Raw genomic sequence first — 15938 nt, forward strand, 5'->3', positions numbered from 1 at the left:
TTTGTCGTTTCAGTACCTACAAGAAAAGCACTACAGGCATATGGTGACATACTTTCAGCTTTTATTTCAACAAACATAACATATAGCCACTTGACAACACTTTCAATGTAGAAATCATAAACTTCTCTTTTCTAAATTCACGTGCACACATCACATGTGGTGCACAGTCCAATAGTCTGACTAGACAAGCTTTTCACAGCCCTTCCAATGGTCTGGCCCTCATATGTAGTAACCTGTGTTTACACAATCTCTCACTGTCTGGGGTTAATGACCCCCTCCCTGGCAACTGTAGGGATGCTAGGAACACAATTTCAGTCAGGCCCCTAGAAGCTTCATGGCCAACACCTCTAACTCTATTAGTCAGGTGAAATCCTAATACTGTTGACTTGGAATGGTTATTGCCAGATTGTTACCATGGAGTTGGAGATGTGATATTTCCATAATAACACAGAGCATCCTGAGCTACTATTGGATGGCTTTTCATAGTGATAAAAATGCTGAGCTCCTGTTGGTTACTTGAAAAGGTGTTCTTGAATTAGAGGTAGATGGCCGCACTTAGAGAGTATCAGCGGCCCACATATTGTAGTCATCAAGAAGAATCTGTTCCAGGGATCTACAAACCTACTTACTATCATCAGAGTAATACTTTTCATGTTACAGCATAAACAAAAGTCAGTTTCCCAGCAGTGCTTCTTGTTTTTACGTTTTAAGCACTGTTCATTTCTTCCCTTTCTTGCCCTTGGGTGCACATCTTATGGGGGTTATGACTTATATATGAGTATCGTTGGGCCACACATTAAGTCATAAGAACAAGTCTGTACCAGTGATCTAGAAACCTCTATTGGAGTCCCATGTTTTCATTAGCACTGCTCATTTTTCCCTTTCTTCGTTTCCCTGCAGTGTTCCTTGTTGTCATGTTCAAAACTACTCATTTCTTCCCTTTCTTAGTTTTCTTCCCCTTGGGCGCGTATCTGGCCTCCAGGTCTGCCATGAAGCTGTTAAACCCGGTTTCCCTGCTCTGGTTCCGCTGAGCGATCATCTTCTTCAGCGCGTCTTCCGAGTCGTCCATCCCCAGCTCCTTCCGCATCGCCTCCGCCTCCTTAGCCTCTTTCTTAGCCTGGAGAGGGAACATGTCATGACATCATCAGACATGGAGCATGAACATTAATTATGCAAATCATATACCAAATATCAATACAATACATTCAGTCTCTAAGGACTTCTCCAGCAACAGTTTCTTTCCTGTCTAATCCTTGTTAAACTAATGAATAAAAAAAATATGTTTTATCATAAAGCATACTGCTCAACAGGTAAGTTGTAAAAAAGGAAATGTTCACAGGAATTTTATTTCAAATTAAACTTTATAATCAAGGGACTGTGTAAGGTAATTTTAAGTTAACTTTGCGTACCATTTACAAGTGGGCAGGCAGGCAGTCGACATAACATAAATGTTTTGGTTTTAGGATTACAGTGAAGAAGTCATTGCAAAAACCACAAACCTAAATTACAGCAAACATTTTCCCTCCAGGACCTACAGTAACGTTGTACAGGTTTGTGCTGACTAAATTTACACCATTGTTAGCCTTGTCAGGTATGGCTGAAACCCGATCTGTGTAAACAAAGAGCTGTGGCAAACACCTGCATGGACAGGTGGGCAAGCGGAACTGTGACCTTAGAAGGCTTTGTACGTCACAAGGTCAAAAAGATGGCGGCTGCACCGACAAGTTTGGGGGCACAAATCCGTGAAGAACTGTCCTGCAGCATCTGCCTGGAGCTGTTCACCAGGCCCAAGGTGCTGCCCTGTCAGCACACCTTCTGTCTGTCACCATGCCTGGAGAACCTTGCAGGGAGGGGAGGGACCTTGAAGTGTGCTGTCTGTCGTCAGCAGGTCAGGCTGCCACCCCAGGGGGTCGCAGGTTTGCCCGACAACCACCTGGTTACAAGTCTGTGTGAGAGGCTGCAAAACCAGGCTACACTGTCAGGGGAAACAAGGGAACAACCCCAGTCTGGAAACAGGTGTAGCTTTCACCGCTCTGAGGTGCTTAAAGTGTACTGTAAACCATGTCAGATTCCAGTTTGCAAGCCATGTTTAGAAGAGGCTCATGATGGACACGGCACAACAACCATCAAGAAAGCTGCACAGGAAAGGAATTCTACAGTCCAGGCCTTGATTAATGAGGGGAGGAACATTCTGGAAAGTTACTTAAGCTTCCTTAGAAGTCTGAGGGAAGATGAGAAAACCCTGAACGAAAAGAAACAGCAGAGAGACAATTACATCATTCAAACCTACAACCAAATGGTGCAAAAACTCACACAGAGAAAAGATCAACTCTTGTCTGAATCACATCAAAGTAACAGAGAAAACTTGGACAGAATACAGACTGAAAGGGACAGAGTGTTGGCAGATATCAATGAACTGTCTGCTGCCTGTGATCAAGCAGAACAAGAACTGCAGCAGGGATGGGTCGAGTTTCTCAGTCAGCAAACTGCTTTGACAGAAGTGGTAGAAAAGTACAGAGGAAAAGCAGCACCAACTCCTGTACAAACCCAGCCTGCTGTCTTTCAGCCCACAGACACCCCAGTGCCAGTATTGGGACATGTGACAGTACAGGCTCTCCCATCTGCACCAATCCCAGCAGCACATGCATCTACCAACAGTGCAATAGGGGGCAGAGGGCATCACCATGGTAACCAAAGGCAGGAGGAGCCTCAGTCTGAGAAGGTGACATTTGGTGGAGAGGGATCAGAAACAGGACAGTTCAGGGATCCACTTGGTGTTACAGTGTCAGATGAAGGGGAGATTTTTGTAGCAGACAGTGGGAACAATAGAATCCAAGTCTTCACCCTGCAGGGAGCATTTGTGAGACAGTTCCCAACAGTCGTGGCAGGTGGACGGAAGATGTACCCAGGCAATGTGGCCGTGGATGGGGAGAGGAACCTGTGGGTGGTGGGGATGACAGGCCCAGAGTCTGCTGACTTTGCTGTGCAGTACAACAAACAGGGCAGGGTGCTGAGGAAGTTTGACCTACAGAAGATAGGGGAGCACAGAGGAGTTGCTGTGGACACCAGGAGGAACCACATCCTCATCACACAAACCACATGGGACGGCAACCATCATGGTGAAGTTTTGGTGTTCAGGCCAGATGGGACACTTGTGAGAACTGTCGGTCAGCAGCAGGGGATGAAATACCCATGGTACATCACTGTGGATAGGGAAGGGACCATTCTTGTGTCAGACATTAGCAATCACTGTGTCTATGTGTACAATGAGGACGGACAGTTTCCGTTCCAGTTTGGAGGTGAGGGAAGTGGTGAAGGTCAGCTGGGTTGTCCCCTTGGCATCTGTACAGACAGGGCAGGTAACATCATCGTGGCAGACTATAAAAACTGGTATGTGGAGATGTTTGACAAGACAGGAAAATTCCTCAAACACATCACTACAGACATGAAACCCTATGCTGTTGCCATGGCACCACAGGGACAGCTGGTAGTGACTGATACAGGGAACAAAACAGTCTCCATATTTCCCACCTACTGAACCTGAGTCAGGTGAGGAGCAAACTGTACCGACCTGCAGTCTGCCGTATTATATTTCACTAAGGCCACACCAATCTAATTTCTTGGTTCACAGATTCGCTTGCTGCTATTTTTTTGGAAAATAAAAATAAAAATTGTCACTCAGCAAATTTTCACCATTAATGAAACCATTCACCAACTTTCTGGTGTAGCAAATTGGCCTTTATATTATAAGCGCCTTGAAATGTGGGCATTATTATTGCAGTTATATTTTTCATTCATGAAGAATGGGACAAACATAAAAACTGACACTACTTTTTGTAATTTTCAACGAACAGTTGCTTTTAGTTTTACTGTACAGTAATAGTGTTTTTGTACTTTTTTTCAAGCTGAAAACATTTTATTCTTTATGTTTTGGATTAGCCCTTATCTTTACCTCAACCATTTTACAACTTTTTTTTTTTTTGCCCTTTCGCTCCATATTTCTTATGAAAAATTCGTGAACCAAGAAATTAAATTGGTGTGGCCTAACTTTGTAGTTTTTTGGGGAATAATTTATAGATTGTCATTAAATGTCAACAAAGGGACTTATTGTGATTTGACCCATTAGTTAATGTTATCAGATATTAGTTAATGCAATAGGATATGTTCAGGTATTGTTGATTATGTTCTGAACTGCAGTCCTACTGCCTGATCTTATTTAACAAACTTTGTAGTTTTATATACAAAATACCGTAGTTTAAATTTGCAGATATGTCACAAATGTCAACAAAGTGGGTTTGTGTGTTTTGACCCATTTCGTAATGTGGTAGAACATTGTTAATGTGTAGATATTGCTGACTTTGTTTGAGCTACATACTAGCATGTTGTTGATACGGTCACTTGTAAAGATTTATTTAGGAAATACTTTGTACATGTAACGTTAGTTGTTTCTGTGATTTGACACATTAGGTAATGCTGTAGGACATGTGAATGATGTAAAGTTAATTGTTGATTCTGTATTTTATTGCCTAGATTTTGGAATATATAGTTGATGTTGTACATGTGTATTTAGAATAGTTGATATTGTCTTTAGAGTGTGGGTAGGGAACTTGTAAATGTCTTAATCCACATGTTTTGCTCAGTTCAACATTGTAAATTAAAAAAGATTAAAAAATGCAGGAAATCTTCAATATCATCATCATACTTCATAATATAGATATTAGATTTTGTTGGTGTTACAACTTACCATTGTTGTTGATGTTGTGTTAAGTATGGGGAGGGCAACTTTTAAAGGTGACATACACCTACTTTGCCCCCCCCCTTAACATTATGATTAAGTCAAATAATATAACAAGCCCACTATTATGCATGCTAGAGGTCACCTAAGGTCAGAGCAACCTGCCTCTAGGATCTAATGGGCGTATGCACCAAGGCAGAATGCACTGGAAAGGTATATAAGTGCAAACTTCACTGTACTTGTGTCATTTAGCCTCTAGCCACTGAAAGAAGCTGTACATAGCGAAACTAGTTTGGCCGACAGGCTGAATAAAAGTTCAAAACTTGAACTATCCGGCTCCAGATGTCTTTCTGAGGGACGACTGCAGTGTGCAAGATGCCAGTAGCTTGAGGGATGAATCTACACTACTATATATAACAAACCCACTATTGTCATCATTCTTCAGATCAGAATTTATTTTGTTGAATTATGGATAAAAACTTTCCATTAAAAGTCCTAACTAGAAGTAACCCTAGCAAAACTGATGCTCAACCCTAGCATTGATGCTGACTGCCACAGTAATTTCATAATGATTTTTGCTACATCCAAGTTTCCTTTTTTAAACTATCAACCAAGCAAAGCTTTGAGATCAGCCTTTGCTACAGTCTTAGGTGATGAAAAGGATAAATGAAGATCATCATTAATCTTGTATGATGTTTATTTTTTGTTTCACTTTAAAATTTATTTTACCAGGGATAGATGTCTCCTGGCTGGCATTTTTCAAAGATCCCAAGATGTTTTCCAAGACTTGCAATAGATAAACTCCCCACCACCACCACGAGTGGGAAGGACAAAAACTGAAAGCTGGAGACAAACTTACATGGAACATGCCATAATGATTACTCCAGGGGCCAGACATGATAAAGCCATTCTCAAGCCCCAAAGACATTTTGTCTCTCTCACATTCAACTGAGTGTGAGAACTTGTTCCACATTGACATGGTTCAAATGTCCACATTGACATGGTTCCTTCATTCCTGAATACGAAGAAACAATTTCTGATCAACTTTCAGTCTAAGCACCCTTTCTTACCTTACAATTCGTGTTTTTAGAAAACACACTGCCCTTCTGATACTGTAACAGGAGAAATGTTCGCAGGGATTTTATTTTGCGGTGGGGATAAAATGGGCTGTTTGAGGTTATTTTAAGTTTGCAGTACAATTTACAAGTGGGCAGGTAGGCAGAGGACAAAACAAAATTTTTGCGTTGGTTTTAACATTACAGTGAAGGGGTCATCACAAAAACCCAAGCCTAAATTAGGGCAAACATTTCCCCTCTTACAGTAATGTTGTACAGGTATGTGCTAACAACCTCTGCACCATTGTCAGCCTTGTCATCAGGTAAGGCAAAAACCTGAACTGTGTAAACAAAGAGCCGTGACAAACGCCTGCATGGACAGGTGGGCAAGCGGAACTGTAACCTTGGAGAGATTATGTCACAAGCTTAAGGATAAGAAAATGGCAGCGTCACCATCAAGTTTGGGGACACATTTCAGGGAAGAACTGACCTGCAGCATCTGCCTGGAGCTGTTCACCAGACCCAAGGTGCTGCCCTGTCAGCACACCTTCTGTCAGGACTGTCTACAGGACCATGCAGGGAGGGAAAGGGCCTTCCAGTGCCCAAACTGTCGTCAGCAAGTGAGGCTGCCACCCCAGGGGGTCGCAGGTTTGCCAGACAACTACCTGGTTACAAGTCTGTGTGAGAGGCTGCAAAACCAGGCTACACTATCAGGGGAAACAAGGGAACAACCCCAGTCTGGAAACAGGTGCAGCTTTCACCCCTCAGAGGTACTTGAATTATACTGTAAACATTGTCAGATTCCAATTTGCAAACAGTGTTTAGAAGAGGCTCATGATGATCATCGCACAACAACCATCAAAAAAGCTGCACAGGAAAGGAGTTCAACAGTCCAGACCTTAATCAGTGAGGGGAGGAACATCATGGAAGGTTACTTAAGCTTCCTCAGAAGTCTGAGGGAAGAAGAGAAAACCCTGAATGAACAGAAACAGCAGAGAGACAACAGCATCATTCAGGCCTACAATCAAATGGTGCAGAATCTCACGGAGAGAAAAGAACACCTCTTGTCTGAATCACAACAAAGTCACAGAGAGAGCTTAGAGAAAATACAGCCTGAAAGGGACAGAGTATTGGCAGATATCAATGAACTTTCTGCTGCCTGTGATCGAGCAGAACAAGAACTGCAGCTGGGATGGGTCGAGATTCTCAGTCAGCAAAGGACTGTGACGGAGGTGGTAGGAAAGTACAGAGGAAAAGCAGCACCAACTCCTGTACAAACCCAGCCTGCTGTCTTTCAGCCCACAGACACCCCAGTGCCAGTACTGGGACATGTGACGGTCCCGTCTCAACTGTCTTCACCAATCCCAGCAGCACACAGTAATGGTGCAGCAGAGGGCACAGGTCATCACCATGGTAACCAAAGGCAGGAGGAGCCTCAGTCTCAAAAAGTGACATTTGGTGGAAGTGGATCAGAAACAGGACAGTTCAGGGATCCACATGGTGTTACAGTGTCAGATGAAGGGGAGATCTTTGTAGCAGACTGGGGGAACCAGAGAATCCAAGTCTTCGCCCTGCAGGGAACATTTGTGAGACAGTTCCCAACAGTCGTGTCAGGTGAAGAGGAGATGGACCCATATGATGTAGCCATGGACGGGGAGGGGAACCTGTGGGTGGTGGGGAGGATAGAGTCTGCAGAGTTTGCTGTGCAGTACAACAAACAGGGCAGGGTGCTGAGGAATTTTGAGCTACAGAGGACATGGTGTGCCCGAGGAGTTGCTGTGGACACCAGGAGGAACCACATCCTCATCACACAAACCACAGGAGACGGGGGCAACAATCATGGTGAAGTTTTAGTGTTCAGGCCAGATGGGACACTTGTGAAAACTGTGGGTCAGCAGCAGGGGATGAGGAACCCACTGTACATCACTGTGGATGGGGAAGGGAACATTCTTGTGTCAGACTACTGGTTCAATCACTGTGTCTATGTGTACAGTCAGGACGGACAGTTTCTGTTCCAGTTTGGAGGTGAGGGAAGTGGTGAAGGTCAGCTGGGTTGTCCCCATGGCATCTGCACAGACAGGGCAGGTAACATCATCGTGGCAGACACGGGAAACAGTCGTGTGGAGATGTTTGACAAGACAGGAAAATTCATCAAACACATCACAACAGACATGGGGCCAGAGGCTGTTGCCATGGCACCACAGGGACAGCTGGTAGTGACTGATACAATGTACAACACAGTCTCCATATTTCCCACCTACTGAACCTGAGTCAGGTGAGGAGCAAACTGCAGTCTCAATTCCTGATCTTATCTTACATACTTTGTAGTTTTATGGGAAATAATTAATAGATGTGTCATTGAATGTCAACAAAGATTGTGATTTGACCCAGTAATACCATAGGATATGTTCATGTCTTGTTGATTTTGTTCTGGAGTCCCACTGCCCAATCTTATCTAACAAGGTTTTTAGTTTTATCAAAAACAGAAATTTGAATTTTAGGTATATCAAATGGTGTTAAAGTGGGTTTGTATCTTTTGACCCATTTGTTAATGCGGTAGGACATTGTTAATATGTAGATATTGCTGATTTTGTTGTTGCTACATACTACATGTTGTTGATAATGTCACTTCTAAGGAGTCTTTATAGGAAACACTTTGTAGTTGTTTCTGTGATTTGACCCATTAGGTAATGCTGTAGGACATGTGTATAATGTAAAGTTAATTGTTGATTCTGTATCTTATTGCCTGCGTTTTGGAATATATAGTTGATATTGTCTTTAGAGTGTGGGTGGGGAACTTGTAAATGTGTTAATGCATATGTTTTGCATCAGTTCAGCATTGTAAACTCAAAAAGATTAAAAAATGCAAAAAAATATCCAATATCATCATCGTCATACTTCATAATAAATATCAGATTTTGTTGGTGTTACAATTGTTGTTGATATTGTGTTAAGTGTGTGGAGGGCAACTATTGAAGGTGACATACACCTACTTTGCCCCCCCCCTTAACATTATGATTTAGTCAAATAATATAACAAACCCACTTTTGTCATCATTCTTCAGATTAGAATTTATTTTGTTGAATTATGGATAAAATAAGGCCTCCAGTGGAAGTCAAATTAGAATAGAAGTAACAATGATAGCAAAACTGGTGCTCACTGCCAGACTGATAAACTCTAAAGTAGACTGACTGCCCTTGTAATTATGGCTGTCCAAGTTTTCCTTCTGAAACTGTCAACCCAGCAAAGCTATGATATCACCCTTTGATACAGTCTTAGGTAATAAAAAGGATAATTGAAGATCATCAGTTAACTTGTATGATGTTCATTTTTATATTATCTATTCTATTTTTAATTTACCGGTGATGTTGGAATTTTTCAAAGATCCCAATATGTCTTCCAAGACCCGTAATACTAAATAGATAAACTCCCCACCACCACCATGCGTGGGAAGGACAAAAACTGAATGCTAGAGACAAACTTACACAAAACATACCATTACTCCAGGTGTGATAATAAAGCCATTCTCAAGCCAAAATTATTTTTACTCACTCTACGTTTAACTGAGTGTGAGAACTTGTTCCTCATTGAAGTGGCTGAAATGTGATGATTTCGTTTATTCCTGGATACAAGGAGAATGTTCCAAATCAACTTTCAGTCACAAAACCTTCTGTAACCTTTCAATTTGTAAAGCAGACTGCCCAACAAGTACTGTAAAAGGAGAAATGTTCACAGGGATTTATTTTGAGGTAGGGACAAAATGGACTGTTTGTGGTGATTGTAAGTCAGCAGTACAGTTTACAAGTGGGCAGGCAGGCAGAGGACAAAATAAAATTTTTGCTTTGGTTTTATTAGATTACAGTGAAGAGGTCATCACGAAAAGCACGAACCAAAATTACTGCACACATTTCCCCTTCTACAGTTATGCTGTCCAGGTATGTGCTAACAAGATTCAAACTATTCTTAGCCTTGTCAGATGAGGCTGAAACCTGATCTGTGTAAACAAAGGGCCGTGACAAACACCTGCATGGACAGGTAATCAAGCGGAACTGTGACCCTAGAAGGCTTTGTACGTCACAAGGTCAACAAAATGGCAGCTGCACCGTCAAGTTTGGGGACACAAATCTGTGAAGAACTGACCTGCAGCATCTGCCTGGAGCTGTTCACCAGGCCCAAGGTGCTGCCCTGTCAGCACACCTTCTGTCAGGACTGTCTACAGGACCTTGCAAGTACACGAGTGCCTTTACAGTGCCCAATCTGTCGTCAGCAGGTCAGGCTGCCACCCCAGGGGGTCGCAGGTTTACCAGACAACCACCTGGTTACAAGTCTGTGTGAGAGGCTGCAAAACCAGGCTACACTGTCAGGGGAAACAAGGGAACAACCCCAGTCTGGAAACAGGTGCAGCTTTCACCCCTCTGAGGTGCTTGAACTATACTGTAAACAATGTCAGATTCCAATTTGCAAACAGTGTTTAGAACAGGCTCATGATGATCATCGCACAACAACCATCAAAAAAGCTGCACAGGAAAGGAGTTCCACAGTTCAGCCTTTGATCAATGAGGGGAGGAACATCATGGAAAGTTACTTAAGCTTCCTTAGAAGTCTGAGGGAAAAAGAGAAAACCCTGAATGAACAGAAACAGCAGAGAGACAACAACATCATTCAGGTCTACAACCAAATGGTGCAGAAACTCACGGAGAGAAAAGAACAACTCTTGTCTGAATCACAACAAAGTCACAGAGAGATTGTGGAGAAAATACAAACTGAAAGGGACAGAGTGTTGGCAGATGTCAATGAACTGTCTGCTGCCTGTGCAGAACGAGAACTGCAGCAGGGATGGGTCGAGTTTCTCAGTCAGGAAACTACTTTGACAGAGGTGGTAGGAAAGTACAGAGGAAAAGCAGCACCAGCTCCTGTACAAACCCAGCCTGCTGTCTTTCAGCCCACAGACACCCCAGTGCCAGTATTGGGACATGTGACGGTCCAGTCTCTCCCAGCAGCACTTGCATCTAGTAATGTTGCAGCAGGGGGCAGAGGTCATCACCATGGTAACCAAAGGCTGGAAGAGTCTCAGAAGGTGACATTTGGTGAGGAGGGATCAGGAACAGGACAGTTTGATAGTCCACTTGGTGTTACAGTGTCAGATGAAGGGGAGATCTTTGTAACAGACTGGGGGAACAAGAGAATCCAAGTCTTCACCCTGCAGGGAGCATTTGTGAGACAGTTTCCAACAGTCGTGTCAGATGAGCAGAAGATGACCCCATATGATGTGGCCATGGACGGGAACCTGTGGGTGGTGGGGGAGACAGGCTTTGGTGGGTTTGCTGTGCAGTACAACAAACAGGGCAGGGTGCTGAGGAAGTTTGACCTGCAGGAGACATTGGAGAACAGAGGAGTTGCAGTGGACACCAGGAGGAACCACATCCTTATCACACAAACCACAGGAGACTGGAACAAGCCAAATGGTGAAGTTTGTGTGTTCAGGGTAGATGGGACACTTGTGAGAACTGTGGGTCAGCAGCAGGGGATGAAGGAACCACTGTACGTCACTGTGGACGGGGAAGGGAACATTCTTTTGCCAGACATTGAGAAGCACTGTGTCTATGTGTACAACGAGGATGGACAGTTTCTGTTCAAGTTTGTGGGTGAGGGAAGTGGTGAAGGTCAGCTGAAGCATCCCCGTGGCATCTGTACAGACAGGGCAGGTAACATCATCGTGGCAGACAGGGAAAAAAGGCGTGTGGAGATCTTTGACAAGACAGGAAAATTCCTCAAACACATCACTACAGACATGAGGCCATGTGCTGTTGCCATGGCACCACAGGGACAGCTGATAGTGACTGACATTTGGAACAGCACAGTCTCCATATTTCCCACCTACTGAACCTGGGTCAGGTGAAGAGCAAACTGTACCACTGCAGTCTCATACCTGACCTTATTTCACAAACTTTGTAGTTTTATTGGAAACAATCTATAAATGTGTCATTGAATGTCAACAAAGGGACTTACTGTAATTTGACCAGGGCTCTAGCCAGCTCAAAATTTTTTTCCGTCAGCCAATGCCCATTGTCGTGAAAACACTATTCCAGGAGTTAGAGAGACTGAACTGAGACCTTAATAAACGGGTTTTTAATGAGATTATCGTATGCGAAAGGGCGCCGACACACATTGTCAACAGTCATAACAATAGCAAAACAAACAGTGTGTGGCTTTTACGGCCGTGGACGGTGTCTCCAAGCAGCCTGTAGCTTCCACCAAGGAGCTTTTATCAGATTTTTGTCCGTCAAGGTTGACGGAATGGTTTTTAAATCTTTCCGCCACACGCAGCAAATTTCCGTCAATTGACGGAAAAATGGAGCCTAGCTAAAGCCCTGAATTTGACCCATTAGTTACTGTTATTGGGTATCAGTTAATGCTATAGGATATGTTCAGGTATTGTTGATTCTGTTCTGAACTGCAGTCCTACTGCCTGATCTTATTTAACAAACTTTGTAGTTTTTTTAAAATACAAAATAGTGCAAATTTGTACTAGACATGTCACAAATTTCAAAAAAGGGGTTTGTGTTTTGACCCATTTGTTAATGTTGATTGTGTAGGTATTGTTGATATTGTTTGTGCTACATACTACATGTAGTATGTTGTTGATGCTGTCACTTGACAAGTAGTAAAGATGTCTCTTTAGGAAATAATTTGCACATGTAGTTGTTTCTGTGATTTGACCCATTAGGTAATGCTGCAGGACATGTGTATAATGTAAAGTTAATTGTTGATTTTGGAATATATAGTTGATGTTCTCTTGAGAGTAGATAATGCACATGTAAATGCATTAATGCACATGTTTCGCCTCACTTCAACATTGTAAATTTAAATAGATTGAAAAATGGAAAAAAAATCCAATATCATCATCCTTCATATCAAATACTAGATTTTGGATCTGTGCTACACGTGTTGTTGATATTGTGTTTAGCATGTGGTTTCCTGCGGTGTTTCTTGAACAATAAAGAATAAATAACCATCTGACCCTTGCCTTGCGTTTCCTGTGCTGTTTCATGAACAATAGATAATAAACAAACAAACATGACTTGAACAACAGATGATAAACAAACAAAGATCTAATCCCTGCCATGGGTAGAGTGAGGAAAGTGCCTTTCACAGAAGCACTAGATCAGTAACATGACAGGATCTGAACCCAGGACCTCTGGCTTCTGAACCAAACACGCTGCAGTTATGCCACACGACCCCTCACAAACAAATGATAAACAAACATCCTGCCCTCATCTTGCGTTTCCTGTGCTGTTTTTTTTAACCATATATGATAAACAAATAAACATCTAATGTCCGTCTGAGGCTAAGAAAGGTAAAAATGAAGCACGAAAGTTGGGACGACATCATCAAAATTGGAGCACAAAAAGTCATAATGCAATCACCAAAAATGGAGCAAAAAAAAGTTGTGCTGACATCATAAATGATACATTTTACAAAATCTTGATCATAAGGGACAAACTACTAGTAATGGACATTCTGTCATTGTCTAGAATGAAAAATATCAAAAATAGGTCAAGTCAGACCAGTTGAGAAATTCCTGGTTGGGCAAAACCCCCTTGTTGTTTTCTGTTGCAATAGACTTCCGTCTATACAAGTACACAATACAGAGCAAACAAAGAGCCTTGACAACACTGGCATGCACAGGTGGGCAAGCAGAATAACAAAATGACGCCTGCATTGTCATGTTTGGGGACACATTTCAGGGAAGAACTGAGCTGCAGCATCTGCCTGGAGCTGTTCACCAGGCCCAAGGTGCTGCCCTCACTCACTCACACTCACTATACGGTTTAATTTATCTGCCCTGTCCCCTAATACTGGGCTAGCCCAAAACAAACATGTCGTCATCTGGACTTTGACTTGGGGCGAGGCTGACACAAAAGCATGAGTAACAATCATGGCGGCTGCACCGTCGAATTTGGGGACACAAATCCGTGAAGAACTGTCCTGCAGCATCTGCCTGGAGCTGTTCACCAGGCCCAAGGTGCTGCCCTGTCAGCACACCTTCTGTCAGGACTGTCTACAGGACCTTGCAGGGAGGGGAGGGGCCTTCCAGTGCCCAAACTGTCGTCAGCAGGTCAGGCTGCCACCCCAGGGGGTCAAAGGTTTACCAGACAACCACCTGGTTACAAGTCTGTGTGAGAGGCTGCAAAACCAGGCTACACTGTCAGGGGAAACAAGGGAACAACCCCAATCTGGAAACAGGTGCAGCTTTCACCCCTCTGAGGTGCTCAAAGTGTACTGTAAACAATGTCAGATTCCAGTTTGTGATCAGTGTTTAGAGCAGGCTCATGATGATCATCGCACAACAACCATAAAGAAAGCTGCACAGGAAAGGAGTTCTACAATCGGGGCCTTGATCAATGAAGGAAGGGACATTCTGGAAAGTTACTTAAGCTTCCTCAGAAGTTTGAGGGAAAAAGAGAAAACCCTGAATGAACAGGGACAACAGAGAGACAACAGCATCATTCAGGCCTACAACCAAATGGTGCAGAAACTCACAGAGAGAAAAGATCACCTCTTGTCTGAATCACAACAAAATCAGAGCAAGAACTTGGAGAAAATACAGACTGAAAGGGACAGAGTGTTGGCAGATGTCAATGAACTGTCTGCTGCCTGTGATCGAGCAGAACAAGAACTGCAGCAGGGATGGGTCGAGATTCTCAGTCAGCAAACTGCTTTGACAGAGGTGGTCGGAAAGTACAGAGGAAAAGCAGCACCAACTCCTGTACAAACCCAGCCTGCCGTCTTTCAGCCCACAGACACCCCAGTGCCAGTATTGGGACATGTGACGGTCCAGTCCAGAGGTCATCGGCAAGGGGATTCTCAGTCCCAAAGGATGACATTTGGTGGAAAGGGATCTGAAATAGGACATTTCAGGGATCCATTTGGTGTTACAGTGTCAGATGAAGAGGACATCTTTGTAGCAGACTGTGGGAACCAGAGGATCCAGGTCTTCACCCTGCAGGGAACATTTGTCCGGCAGTTCCCAACAGTTGTGTCAGGCGGACAGAAGATGGGCCCAGCCGATGTGGCCATGGACGGGGTGGGGAACCTGTGGGTGGTGGGGAGGACAGATTCTGCTGACTTTGCTTTGCAGTACAACAAACAGGGCAGGGTGCTGAGGAGGATCGATCTACAGAAGACAGGGAAGAGCAGAGGAGTTGCTGTGGACACCAGGAGGAACCACATCCTCATCACACATACCACAAGAGACGGGACCAAGATGCATGGTGAAGTTTTGGTGTTCAGGCCAGATGGGACACTTGTGAGAACTGTGGGTCAGCAGCAAAGGATGGAGTTCCCACATTACATCACTGTGGACAGGGAGGGGAACATTCTTGTGTCAGACTGTCACCGTAACAATAGCTGTGTCCATGTGTACAACAAGGACGGGCAGTTTCTGTTCAAGTTTGGAGGTGAGGGAAGTGGTGAAGGCCAGCTGAACGGTCCCAGTGGCATTTGTACAGACCGGGCAGGTAACATCATCGTGGCAGACATGGGAAACAGGCGTGTGGCAATGTTTGACAAGACAGGAAAATTCCTCAAACACATCACTACAGACATGATGAAGCCATGGGCTGTTGCCATGGTAACACAGGGACAGCTGGTAGTGACTGATGAAGAGAAGAACACAGTCTCCATATTTCACAGTTACTGAACCTGAGTCAGGTGAGGAGCACACTGTGCCACACTGCAGCCTGATTGCCTGATCTCATTTGACAAACTTTGTAGTTTTAGAAAATAGGAAATAATCTATTGAAGTGTCATTAAATGTCAACAAAGGGACTTTAGTTAATGCCATAGGATATGTTCATGTATTGTCGATTCTGTTCTGGAGTCCCACTGCCTAATTATATTCAAGAAGGTTTGTAGTTTTATAAAAATACAAAATTTAAATTTGTAGATACTGTAAATGCAGAAATGTTCGCGGTGGATTAATGTTCGCGGTTTTCACGGTGACCACTTCACCGCGAATTTAAAACCACCGGGAACATTTTTCTATTATGGTATTAGACTGCAGTCTATGGTGTTACCGCGAACTTAAATCCACCGCAAAAAGTCCTTTTGCCCGTTACCGCGAAGTTAAATCCCCGTGAACTTAA

General features: G+C 43.5%; 2 protein-coding genes across 2 annotated transcripts in view; both read right to left on the reverse strand.

The window, feature by feature from the left end:
- The window catches only part of LOC118407709 (zinc finger protein 501-like), a 482642-nt gene that overhangs the window by 218840 nt on the left and 247864 nt on the right, over positions 1-15938 (reverse strand). The window lies entirely within an intron of this gene.
- The window catches only part of LOC118407665 (dnaJ homolog subfamily C member 9-like), a 19898-nt gene continuing 4522 nt past the window's right edge, over positions 563-15938 (reverse strand). The window contains exon 6 of the mRNA XM_035808182.1: positions 563-1117. Coding sequence (XP_035664075.1) covers positions 929-1117 — 189 coding nt within the window. The 3' untranslated portion in view covers positions 563-928. The remainder of the gene's footprint in view (positions 1118-15938) is intronic.

This window comes from Branchiostoma floridae, unplaced genomic scaffold (genome assembly GCF_000003815.2).
Source record: "Branchiostoma floridae strain S238N-H82 unplaced genomic scaffold, Bfl_VNyyK Sc7u5tJ_1439, whole genome shotgun sequence".
NCBI classification, from domain to species: Eukaryota; Metazoa; Chordata; class Leptocardii; order Amphioxiformes; family Branchiostomatidae; genus Branchiostoma; species Branchiostoma floridae.